The 13,101-nt window shown below is 38.9% G+C and overlaps 1 protein-coding gene across 1 annotated transcript; it reads right to left on the bottom strand.

Moving 5' to 3' along the window:
• Positions 1-784: 784 nt before the first annotated feature.
• Positions 785-9,135, bottom strand: arsj (arylsulfatase family, member J). The gene is made up of 2 exons (XM_027013097.3): positions 8,831-9,135; positions 785-2,826 (listed from the first exon to the last, which is right to left on the bottom strand). The coding sequence occupies exons 1-2, from the start codon at positions 9,133-9,135 to the stop codon at positions 1,443-1,445; spliced, it is 1,689 nt and encodes a 562-aa protein (XP_026868898.1). The 3' UTR covers positions 785-1,442.
• Positions 9,136-13,101: the final 3,966 nt, after the last annotated feature.

The raw sequence follows: 13,101 nt of genomic DNA, 5'->3' as shown, positions 1-13,101 counted from the left end.
GTCTTATGGACTAACTTGCCAATAGCCGATATAACACAGAAACATTACTGCATGTCAGCAGATTTTGTTTGTGTATATTTACGGACAGGGGAACGATATTGTAAAGCAATCTGTTACAAGCTCAGTGTAAATGAACAATAGTTCAATAAAACACTAGGGATCACAAACCTAGCAGAAAGGCAAATTCTGGCACAGCAAGGCTAGACACACTAACATAAAAACAGTGTAGTCAGGCAACTATGCTAATTTACAAAACCTGCCAAAATATTACATGTTAAAGTGTCTCGTAACCTACAACAGACTGTAGACTACAGAAAAAGGAAATTGGAAATTGTAGGTTTGTCATCTGTGTCCTGGAACTTGGGAGAAAAGATGTGAAAACATAGGCTGTAAATCTAAAAAAGAACTAAATTATAACCTAATTTGCACAGTGTTGTGAAACTGGATAGATTCTAAATACACATGGTGAAACATGCTAGCTGTTCTTTTAATGTTGGGCTGCTCTCTAACTACCATAAAACACTCATTGTTCCAAAAGAAACTTCATGGTTAATTTCAGAGAACATAAGTTTTTTGTTTGCATCTCTTGTGCAGTTGAAGTCATCTCACCGTGACTTTGAGAAGTGCTTATGCTTTACTCTGTTAAACACTTAAATTGTAAACTTCCACATCCTGGCTTCATATAAGCAGGAAGTTGCAACCAAGATGGTTGTAGCCTGAAGAGAGGGAATGGCCTGAAAAAGGAGAGAAGATCAAAGACAGAGAGCAAGATGGAAGAAAGAGGTTAAGAGTTCACATTTGTCTTTTATTGGTTTACATTCAAGTTTAGCTGGCATTGGACCACATAAAACAAAATTACATCAAGACAAAAGACAAAAATCTTTCAAATAAATTTCAGAGTCTGATTTCAGGAAAACAAAACATTTTGTATTCACTATGACATTTGTCTGACATTGTTGTGTTTTATTTTATTTTGATTTAAACTAAATTTTATTTTGATTTTAACTAAATTTCTTTTGATTATATACAGCATAGAATTTCTCATTTGAATAGTTTATCACAAATTCAACATCTGTAAACTAAATATATTTTTACCTATCATTACAAACCAAAAACTAATGTGAAAAAAGAAATAAAAAGCTACACATGCAATAAAGTATGTAAAAATAAATATTCTTTTATGCTCCGATCATTGTTCAGAGTCTTAGTTGAGCACATCAGTGTTTAAAGTGGGTTACTTTCTAAGAACAAGATCCACAATGGCAAGTTACTGGTTCCTTTTTGCTTACATATAAAATATCCATCTAGAGGTAAAACTAAATATAAAACTCTATCAGTGATATTGACCATGTGAACGGATTGAGTCTGTCTGTCAGTCCCTGAGATGGTGGGTCTTTAAAAGTATAAAACTAAACTCAAAGCAAATGAACAACAAAGAATTCTTAGGCCTTTCCTTTAAGCTTCCCTTTCTGTTTCATATTCTTCTTACTTTTCATATTCCCTAAATGACTGAAAAGACTGTTGTCACTTTCATCCTCCTCTTTGTCATCATCTGAGTGCCAAGGTCCCCAGACCCCTCCATTGTATTGAGGATTGGAGCGGTAGTCCTTGGGCGGATAGCGGCATGGTACTGCTGTCTTGTTGTACTGCAAAAGTCGGAGGAGCATCCGCTTCACTATGTGCGGATAGCGCCTTGACAGGTCCACACGCTCAAAAGGGTCTGCCGTGATGTTGAAGAGCCACACGGACTTCCCTCTGTCCCAGCGCACACGCTCGTTGTGCCAGCGGTTAGCTAACTGGAGTGTAGAGAAGGTCTGTGGTGGGACCCAGTCGCTGTAGCCTGGAACGCCTGTCAGGAGCTTCCAGTCACCGACGCGAAGGGCAGCCTGGACAGCTGTGTTCCAGATCCCATAGCCAGCTTTCCAGGAGCCATTTTTGGCTTTGGTGAAGATAGGGTCAATGTTGTGGAGAATGTCGTGTCGTGGTGAGGGACGCCCTTCACTGATTGACTCCCAGACATCGTAGCCATCCAGGCTCTGGTTTTCGTCCAGTGTACCTTCCCCAAGCGTTACAAGCGTTGGGTACCAGTCAGTGATGTGGATCAAGGCCCGGCAGCGAGTTCTCCTCTTTGTCAGCAGGGGGCTGTGCACGAAGCCCACTGCCCGTATTCCTCCCTCCCAGTAGGTCCCTTTGCTACCTCTCAGTGGCCAGTTGCTGCCCCCTGCCAGAGGCTGGCCCCCATTGTCCGAAGAGTACACCATGACCATGTTGTCATAGTAGCCATAGCGCTTGAGTGCGAGGGTTAAGTTGCGCATGGCCTCATCTAAGCAGCTGACCATGGCGGCATACTTGCGACGTTGCTGGTTTGGAATGGATTTGTAGCGCTCCAGATAACGAGCTGGAACCTGCAGTGGAGAATGCACGGCCTGGAATGCCAGGTACAAGAAGATGGGCCTTTTGGGGTTGTGGGAGGCAAGGACACTCAACGCCTTCTGAGTGTACATGCTGGTGGAGTAAATGCCTTGGTCCTGCTCCCAGGCCGCCTCTTCTCCTTCGTGAAGGTCATAGCCACACATGCCAGGACTGTCGCATTTGTAGTGGCTGTAATAGTCACCGCTGCCCAACAGAGAGCCGAAGAAAGTGTCGAAGCCACGCTGAGTGGGCATGCAGCCGCGCTTGTAGAAGCCGAGGTGCCACTTGCCCACCATGTGAGTAGAGTAGCCCGCACTCTTCAGCTTTTGAGGGAGGGTGACGTTCTCCAGGGGGAGGCAGTTGGGCTGTGTGGGGCGGATGATGGAGTGCTGGAGTCCAGTGTGTATTTGGTACCTGTGGAGCAACCAAATGCATTTACAGGTTTAATAATAAGAAAAACACATGCCACCCATCTGGCCCAAGAATTACCCATGTATGCATTGTTTATTTGCTTTCATTTAGTTTTAAAATAGCAGTCTAGGAAAAGACCTTGGTTCTCTTATAACAATTCTATCTAGGCAGTGGGCAGAGTTTGAACACCACAGACCTGGTGCATGCAAATGAAGTTCAAGTGACTCATGCTTTTGAGCAGTTTGAATTTGCTTTGATTAAGATCTCCTCTTTTGAAGCTCATACAAACACAGCTTTGTTTTGTCTGGTACAAGTTGCAGTGTTTACACTGTAAAATGGTTGATTAATCTCACCTCAACTCCCAGGAGACAAAACATGGAGATAAAAATCATACCTTATTCCCCTGCAGATGCTTTTCCAAACCCATAGTTACATCCAAGTCATTACACACAGCCTAAAATTTAGCATGACCTGGATTAACATAATTGCTACATAAAAATGAAAAGATTACTGGACAAAAAAAGTACTCTCAAAATAATTTCAATGGATCCAATTCTGACTCACACTGCATTGGGAACCCAGCCCACTTCCAATCAGGTTGGTAACAAAATGCTCGTGGTGGTGACTAAACAGACACATACTTGAATGTAGGCCCCGCCTGAACAGTTGAATAACTTCAGAGTGCCAAGTGCTGGTTACTATCTGTGATTTATGACTTAAATGACAGAGATGTTTATTTTTTTATTTTTAAATGTCATTTACAAGTAAAGATGTAGTCTGCCGGTACCTGATGCTGACAACAAAACAAGCCTGAAAATTACTACAGCAATTTTATTACCTTCCTCTGGAACAAACTGAGAAAAGGTACTGGTGCCACTGACTTCATAGCTGTCTGCCTTTCTGTGTGCCCAGACAGCCAGACTGCCCTCATCCCTCTCTTTTTCTCCTTCCCTTTCCATTCACCCCTCCTCTCTTGGGAGACCAAGTGAACAGGCAGCCCCTCATCAGGCAGCCAGAGAAATGAGAGCTCCATTTGTTTTTGGAAGTTGCTAAACTGTACGTTATGCAAGTTGCAGCATAACGTACAGATCAGCATGTTCTTACAGTGTTCTACTGTCCATGCATGTGGATGCACACACACACACACACACACACACACACACACACACACACACACACACACACACACACACACACACACACACACAATTTAACCCACCCGCAAGCAAATATCCTGTTTTGTGATCTTTTACCACAGTATTAAGAGGTGGTATGGTGTTCTTACACATGACCTAAGACAGGGTATTATGACAAAGATGATGTACATACTTTCATGTCCAATGCTTTCATGTTTGGTTGCTACAGCAACAATTCTTCTAATAGACTGGGCTGATTTTCTACATTGTGTCCAAAACTAAGTATTAGTGTAAGTACATACAAAGACAACCTAAACAGAAGGTGTTTGGTAATGATGTCTGAACACTATCTTTAAATGTTCACCCTCCTGGATTAGTTTCCATAAATTATGAAATTCCATAGCACACCTACATGACATGATTAAAGAATGGAATAATAATGACATCTAGTAGTTGGGGAAAACCTTTCATATCTACTGTGGTTTCAGCACTGGTGGTCTCTGCAACAAGCTCTAGAGATAGTGACTGTATTGTTGAACTTACTCCCCCACAACAGATTGCTTACATACAGGAAACTATGAATCAGATGCTTTTATTCTCTATGGTGGCTCAGTCCCTGCTTGATTGTATACTGCCCACTAACAACACAAAAATCAAACAAAGGCCCATGTTATAATTTTCATGAGCTATTTAAGTTTTAATTTCCCTTAACCATACTCTGTTTGGACATAAATACTGTTTCAGAGCCTGCCTCAACTTTAATCTTTAATAATTAGCAAAAAATTATTTGGCAAGCCAGTGACATTTTGTATACATTTCTGCACAGCTTGTTTTCCTTTGCTTAATATATTATTAGCCTATTTTCACTTGTCCCATGAATCATTATAATGCTTGTTAACGAATGCTAGCCTATTTATACATATACATACATATAAATTACATACGAGATCAATGTTTTTGTACAACTTAATAACAGGGCTTATGGCAACATCTTATTACCAGGAGTGTCTTGTTGGTCTCTGCTCTTCCCTTAACCCTCGCCTTCTAGAAGGCATGCAATAGGAATGCTATGGGTGTAGAAGTCCTGCACAAATCAGTCATCCATACAAAGATCCCAACAATGCATGGTATGTGCACGTACACGTGGACCACATCCTGGGCTTTCCTTGGATGATTGTACAAAGATATGGGCAGCAATGATGGAGGGTGTAGTAAATTATTAAGTGAAGTCTTTAAGGGATTACTGAAATAATTAACATCTCAGCAACACATTGTTTTAGCTCTGATATGCTCAGTTGTAAACCAGCAATGTACATGCTCTTTGGGTTCAATGAACTACAGCTCAGCTTCTGAACAGATGACAGTTTTACCTGTTTAAAGATTTACATCTGTAGCTAAACCATTAAACAAAAGATTTACAAGACCTGTTAGCTGTGCTTGGGAAAGATCAGGCAAATGTGTTATAAGTGAGCATATGCAATAACAAAAGAGAAAAATAAATATCATACCAAGGCAAAACTGAATAACTTCATTAACTGTCAAATCTGTTTAATCTGTTAAAATCACATATTTCCAATTCACATTTACAAGATCAGATGTTGAAAGAGGCTTTCAGAATCCTGAATTCATCTCAAATCACGCCATCACATTGATTTGCTTAGATAATTACTGTAGTATATCTCCAGCTCTTCACAAACACAATTAACAAAAATCTAAAATATATATTTGTATGAAATATAAATATATCACAAGACACATGTTTTTGGCCACAAAAGCCACTGGTCTCTACCAATCCCACACCAACCTACACACTATTCCTTTACTTCCCTCCTACATCTGGTCAGCATAAACACATTTGACTCCTATCTACAGCTAATGATATTCAGACCTCACAACATGATAACATGTTCCCTTAGTCTTTCCCTCCCATCTACAGATGTTCAGATGCATGCTCTTGAAGCTTCAGACTCTACCTAGTGTATTAAACTCCCTCTCTCTTTGGATGTCTTTCATCCTCTTACTAATGCCCAAACTGGAAATCTTATTTTTCACAATGCTGCCATTGTCCATTGCACAACATCAATGACATTGGCTGTGTTCGAAATAGCCTACTACATACTACTCACGTAATGATTGGGCCACAAATCAGAATGTAACCAAAGTTAATTTTTCCAGTATGTGAAAGATACCCAGATGACGTACTCTAGCCAAATATTCCAGTGCATGACCAGAGTCATCTTCATGGTGCATGCCGTCAAGCAACGGTGCCGAAAAATCTTTCACAAATGGACGGAACCTTCATATATTCGTGTGACCCCCGTAATATGATTTGTGTTTGTCACATTCTGGAAACTATACAGCATACTACTACGAGGACCACTTTGCAGTATACAGTATATACTGAGTGCAGTAAGCAGTAAACAAAATTTAGTAGGCTATTTCGAACACAGCCATTCTGTCACATTTTCTGTGACTTTCTGTACCTGGTATATTGAAATGAAAGCATCTAAATATAAAATGGGAAGGACCAGACATACTTCTTTGCCATTTAAGGTCATACAATACCAAGCGAAATACCAAGTGAATTCTTTTGCCAGGTCAACAGAAAGTGATAGTAGATAAATTTGCATTACATGATTTGATATGGCCGTCAAATTCATTCTGTAAATAGGCCTAAGCTGTGTTGTATAGCTCAAATACTCATATCTATGCAAGTGATCTACACTTTAGGGAATGATGCATATACACGTAGGAGTTCATTGGTGTGTCTGAGTTTCAATTTGGCCAGGATTCACCTGGATTTGGATTCATCTTGTAAGGCAGTTTGTCAAGTGATGACTTGGTCTCAAGAAGAAAATCCCCCAGGAGATAACCAGATAAGGCTGTCTAATTTTCACTGACATTTTCACAAGCTGGACACAACAAGTATTGGATGAAATATTTTTTTGATGTAGAAAAAGAAACCCAGCCCACTTATCAGGTTACAGGTCGGTCACCTTAAATATCACACCCACATATGACAAAGGAATTCAGTGTCTGTCTGGGCAGGTTTGAATTGAACGTTTCAGGCCCATTATCAGCTGATTCACAACACCCCTACTTTGCACCCTCCAGCACTTTTACGAACAAAGAAGGCCGACAATGTCTGACCAACTCAGTGGCATTTTACTGACATATTTCGCATTATTACTTCTGTGTGAAATCCCTTACTATGAACCTTTACTATGAAGCTTCTGCCCCTGCTGGAGATGATTTGAAGGGCTCTCTCGGATATGCCGGACTGTTGAGGTCATTCAGGGGCCACTTGAGAAGGGGTTGAAGTTTATGCAGTTGAACTCTGTGGCCTTGTAAAGAAAGCCCCACCAAGTTTTGTACTTACTGGCCCCAGTACAATATTCCGTCTTCTAATTCCTGGAACTTCCAATTTTAATCCCAACCCTGTCAAACATCTAAGTACTTTGCTAACTAAGTCAACTAGGAGACAAAAATGTTCATTCTTCTATCCCTTAGGAATGTGAGGGTTTAACTTGTCTATTGAGACATGCCTCTGATCTCTACTCAAGTCAGAGGGGAAATGTCAACACATAGGTACTGAAACACTTTATGAGGCTTTATGCTCTCCACATAATCCCAGTTACAGATGACAAAGGCACAGACTGAAAGGTGCAGACTGAAAGGACTAACCATTCTACCCTGAAAGTAACTGAAGAGTAACAGAAGTTTCTACATGTAATATGCAACTTCAAAGCCCAGGTGGTCTTGTCCCTTCAAATCAGTGGGTTCAAATAGACCCTGTAGTTAATTTAACAATGGCGATTTTTTTTTTTTGTGTGTGAGGTCCTCTTGGATACACGGAAGCAGACCGTTCATGGGAATGGTTCCTGGGAACTCTGAGGAACTAATCATCAATTTACACCAGCTCCTTAAATGCAAATAGCCTTCAATGCGTATTGAAACCATTTGGGTTACCGTGCTATTATACACTCTTCAAATAATGATATATAGTTAGGTACGTAGGTACTTAAAGGGGTTCTATTTTTTAAAAACTATCCCTGTCCCAATGCATACATGCCTTTTTCCTATATCACAAGAGAAGGAAAGGTCATTGGTCTCTGACAACATGTATTCAAACAATTTTGGTTTCTGACAAGCTTTCTATTTAGGTGATACCATTTATTTTGTGGTCCTTTAAGGTGCTGATAGTGAAGCCAATTTTTAATTATTTTCAAAGCAGGCAATCAAAAGAGGTGGATGGTGAGCTTCCAGTATCCTGAGGGGTGGACCAGATGTTTCACCACAGGTTAGGCCAGTGAAGTGCTTTATAAAAAAAAAAAAATAAAAAAAAAAAAATAAAAAAATCATCACCCAGCAATGTTGTTTTGCTTTATTTAAATGAACACAGGACTCCAGGGCATACAGGATGAAAAATGTTATAATGCTAAAAACTAAATTTAGAGCAAGTGAATGTGTATTTGTAAATAGATTATTTACAATAATGTGCAAGAGAGTCTAGGATTTAAAGTGAATGTGTTAGCTAATCAATGACATTGTCTAATATGACAATGACATAAAGTCACCATAAAGCCATCAATGTTATGTCAGCGTTATCAGTGTTCATCATAGTCATTACCTGTGGCAGGAAAAATTTGCACTGTAGGAGTTTAAGCAACATGAAGTTAATTATGCACAGGCAACTTGCATAATTACCTAACTGTTTTAATGTTATGGTTGCCCGTACTAAACACCTGCACAATAACCCAGTGTGTAGTATAATAACCCGTATTTGTACTAGCCTTTTATTTTAACAGATTTGAGTGCAGCCAGTGCAGTCTAGATGCAAATATTATGTACAGACAATTAAGAAATCTCACCTGCCGGTCATAAACTGACTCCGGGAAGGGCTACACAGAGGCTGCACATAGTAGTTTTCCAGTTTGACTCCTGTTGCAGCGAGCCAATCCAGTGTCGGGGTCTTGATTTCGGACCCGTGATATCCCACGTCTCGAAAGCCTTGGTCGTCGACCATGATAAAAATTATATGCGGCTGGGAAGAGGGTTTGTCCACTTCATTCGCATGATTTAGTGAATTCGAGTATAAGTTATTTGCCCATGTTCCATAGGTAGAGCTTGCTATGCTGCAGAGATAAAATCCAGTCAAAACCCCGAGAACAAACATCGTCGCCTCGGAGCTCGTGTTTCAGCAGTCAAACCATTCGCTTTACTTGTTTGCTTAACTATCGAGAAAATCAAAGCTGATATTGAAACTGCATCTTGTTGCTTCTTTCACAGCTCAGTGGTACATTGTGTCTGCATGTCATGGTCAGACCGAGCGCTCTCAGTCCGAGGCGATGCTCGCAAGCGGGTGTAGCAGAAGCGCTTGGAAATTAGGTTCGCATTGTCTCCATTACCATCATTAGACGAATTGCAGCTGTGTGGCAGCCTTGGAAAGTATATCTGTAAGCGGTACAGTAGAAAATGGGATTTTCAAGTTTTTCAAAGAAAAAAAGCTACGTTCTCCTAACCAATCTCTAGACTGGTTGTGGAATATTCAACGTTTAACCAATGTTGTCATTCATAACATTACTTCTGTTTTACTGTAAATCGTACATAAATATAACAGACCAAGTATATATATATATATATATATATATATATATATATATATATATATATATATATATATATATATATATATTTCTTTACGATGTTCAGTGGTTTAAATTACAAAGTTTCTACACTCTCACTTGCTCTTCTGTTTTTCTTTGCAGTTCGTATGGTCGTACGCCTTTATGCCGTTACCTATACACTGAAGCAACCCTTCGGCAAATGTAGCGTTCCACAATGCGCAACATATTTGAACCGTCACGGTCTTCCCAAGACTCCTCCCTGCCTCACACAGATGGCACTCTACAACTAAATCCTGAGAACGGTTATAATCCACTCTACAAGTAAATCCTGAGAACGGTTATAATCCACTCTACAAGTAAATCCTGAGAACGTTTATAATCCACTCTACAACTAAATCCCAAGAACGTTTATAATCCACTCTACAACTAAATCATAAGAATGCTTGTTTCTGTCTCCCATCACTGGAGACAACTGCCATCTTTTTATGTTAGGCTGAAACCCGTTTATGATCTTCCAGCTGCTATGACCTTTCTAAAGTGACATGTAAGATCTAAAGTGACTGTAAGATCTGTTTTAAGAAGTATTATTAAAATAACAAAGTAATGAATTTACTAAAAGAAAAATTAAATTAACATTAAATATATACACACACACACACACACACACACACACAGAGATAACGTCAAGAGAAAAAAGACGTTTTGGATAGTGGTTGCAGGCTACAGTACCATAGTTATTATCTGACTCTAATGGTCAATGGTTATTTGACTCATGTTAAGCATGTCTTGTCTTGTTTTTGGTTCATCTGTAGGAGAGTAGTAGGCGATCCTTAAAAGGAATTCTAAAGTGTTTAAGTATAATATTAGCCACTGTTTTATTTGTAGGACTATAAGTCATCATCAAAGGAATTCTTGTCGTCTTAATAATATATTGTTTATATGTCAGTGCATACTAAACAGGTGAAACACAAGGAAAGGCATAATCCTTGATTTCTTAGGAAATCCACAGTTATGAAAATAACATTTCCATATATATATATATATATATATATATATATATATATATATATATATATATATATATATATACATACATACATACATACACACACCATGTTCAAGTCGGGGAACTGAGAAAGCTACTGAAAAGGTTTCTGTAGTGATTGAACCATTTTGTGTATATCTGGAGATATGTTGTCAAACTGGAAGATCCAAAGACACCCCAGTGTGCATCAAGATTTTGATCACTTGGTATTTGGAGTCCATACATCCAAACAAGATTCCCTAGAAAGGGGAGCAGCCTTACAACTTCACAGATCCTTTCAGGAGTTTGTGGCTGACAGGAGTTTGTGGCTGAGTTTGTGGCAGACAGCAGAGGATTTGTTCTGGCAAGTCTTTCAAATGTTTTGATGGCATGAAGTTGGCATTTAAATGTAATTGTCAAGACCTGTAGTTTTTATGTAGTTCTGTCCCTTCAAACTATTGTCCTCGCTGCATGTACAGACAAAATACAATATTCTTTGGGACAGGATTGTTACAGCTTTAGTTCTTTAAGTCTTAATTTCAGTAATAGCAGAGATATTTTCCGGTGTGAAGCTATTTCCTGATTTATGAACTCAAAACCTTGTTTCATCTGTGTTTCATTTCACTTGTTTATTACTTGATCTTTCCCATGTGGCTAAATGAGTAAAGGCATTTAACTTGTGTTTCACCTCATATTTACACCCCCATGAAAGAGGAAGCTAGGGTGGCTACTTAAGAGTTTAAATGACTCATATTTGATTACCAAAGGTAAAATATAAATGGGAATGGGAATGTTGTTCTTAAGAATTTTTAAGGGTGCCAGTTGTGCCCTTTTATAAGGATTTGTTTCATAATTGATCATATCTAAAAATATCAGAAAATTTTCTTTCTGTCAGATTTTATATCCAGAGTTCAAGCTGATAAACGACAGATGTTTTTTCATAGTCTTTTTTTTTTTACCAAGTGTATAGATAATTCTAAAGGGCAATATATGTCTTCCCCAAGTGACTTGAAAATGTGCATAAACTAACTTCTTATCTGGGCTGCACCTTTAATTGTTGTTCTATGGTCAGAGAAGGAAAAAAATCATCAGGTCTCAGTGATCCAGATAGCTGAAGGCAGACTTCACCAGTTCTGTACATTTTAAGGATATGATGCATTTCTTATATCCAGGCTGATTTTGGCCTTCAATTCAATTAAAATGAAGCAATCCTTATTGAGTGCAGGCCCAGATACAAAACAAATTTACTGATCCTGCACTGCAAATAAATAGGGTACACACATTGACATAGGATATGTTTTGCTGACAGAAAAAAAAAAAGTTCACCCTGCATGAAACACACACACACACATTTTCCCAAAAAGGGCAAATATATACCTGCTTATTATAGCCTGCTCATTATAATGTAAGTGATGAGTAAAATAGGAAATCCCTAAATGATTAAATGTGGCAGTGTGGTTCAACAAGGCAAGCAAGGAGGCACACATGCACACTAGCTGCTTGTGCTGCCTATGCCAGAGACTGTGGGAACATTTACACAGATAACATGAATGTTTGAGGCATTCCAGATACATGCATGCTGTGCAAATTTAATTAGCCTTCATCCTACGCTGCTTTACTGTATTTCCTCCAGAACTCCACTAAGGGTGCAGAAATTTACACTGTGGGTTCAGCACAAGCTTTTTCACCCCTGTAGACCTAAGCTTGCTTCAGTGAGTTATTTGATGCAAGCTGAAATCTGGAGTATTTCAGTGTTAACTCATTGGTGTTAATAACCATAGTTTATATTGGAATTCAGTAATTGGTTTAATGCTTGTATGCTTGATTTTGTGTGTGTGTGTGTGTGTGTGTGCATGTTTATTCTGCAATGAAAATGAGTTAAATGAGCTATCTGTAGACTTTAGAGTGTTGCTTATGCGCAAGTCTAATTAAACAATAAAAATTATGTCACTACACATCGCATTGTTTTGTGCATTAAAGCTTTCAACTAACTGTAAATGAATGGACTGGCAAGTGAATGTGAGAACAATGAACACAGACCTCTTTATTTTCACCTTTCTCACGATATCTTAGGAGAAACCGAAGCTTGACATTTAGCATACAGGCAGCTAAAATTCAGCTAAAAACAGGATTAAGCTATTAAAAAGGTGTTGCCATACCATATACTTCTATAAGACTACTGGGGATTAGTAAGTGAAACCCTTGGCAATAAGACCAGATTTTTTAAAGATTTAGCAGATGGATCCAGGTTTTTAACTCCTGTAGACACAATGACTTCATTTTGAAGGCATTTTTTTTTCAAAATCTAAGTAAATTACATTTACATATAAAACATGAAATGCTTTACAGGACAATAAATACAAACCAAATACTGACCAACATAATATTTGTTTTTTCCCCACTTTTGTAGATCCCACTACACTGTGGACAGCGTCATCAGAGTCAACACTAAAATAACAAAATTGTATCAGCCTCATCTCGCTCTTGCTTC

This window comes from Electrophorus electricus, chromosome 13 (genome assembly GCF_041902795.1).
Source record: "Electrophorus electricus isolate QZ-2024a chromosome 13, ASM4190279v1, whole genome shotgun sequence".
Taxonomy (NCBI): domain Eukaryota; kingdom Metazoa; phylum Chordata; class Actinopteri; order Gymnotiformes; family Gymnotidae; genus Electrophorus; species Electrophorus electricus.
The sequence above is the reverse complement of the archived record's forward strand: the minus strand, read 5'-3'. Positions and strand labels throughout refer to the sequence as shown.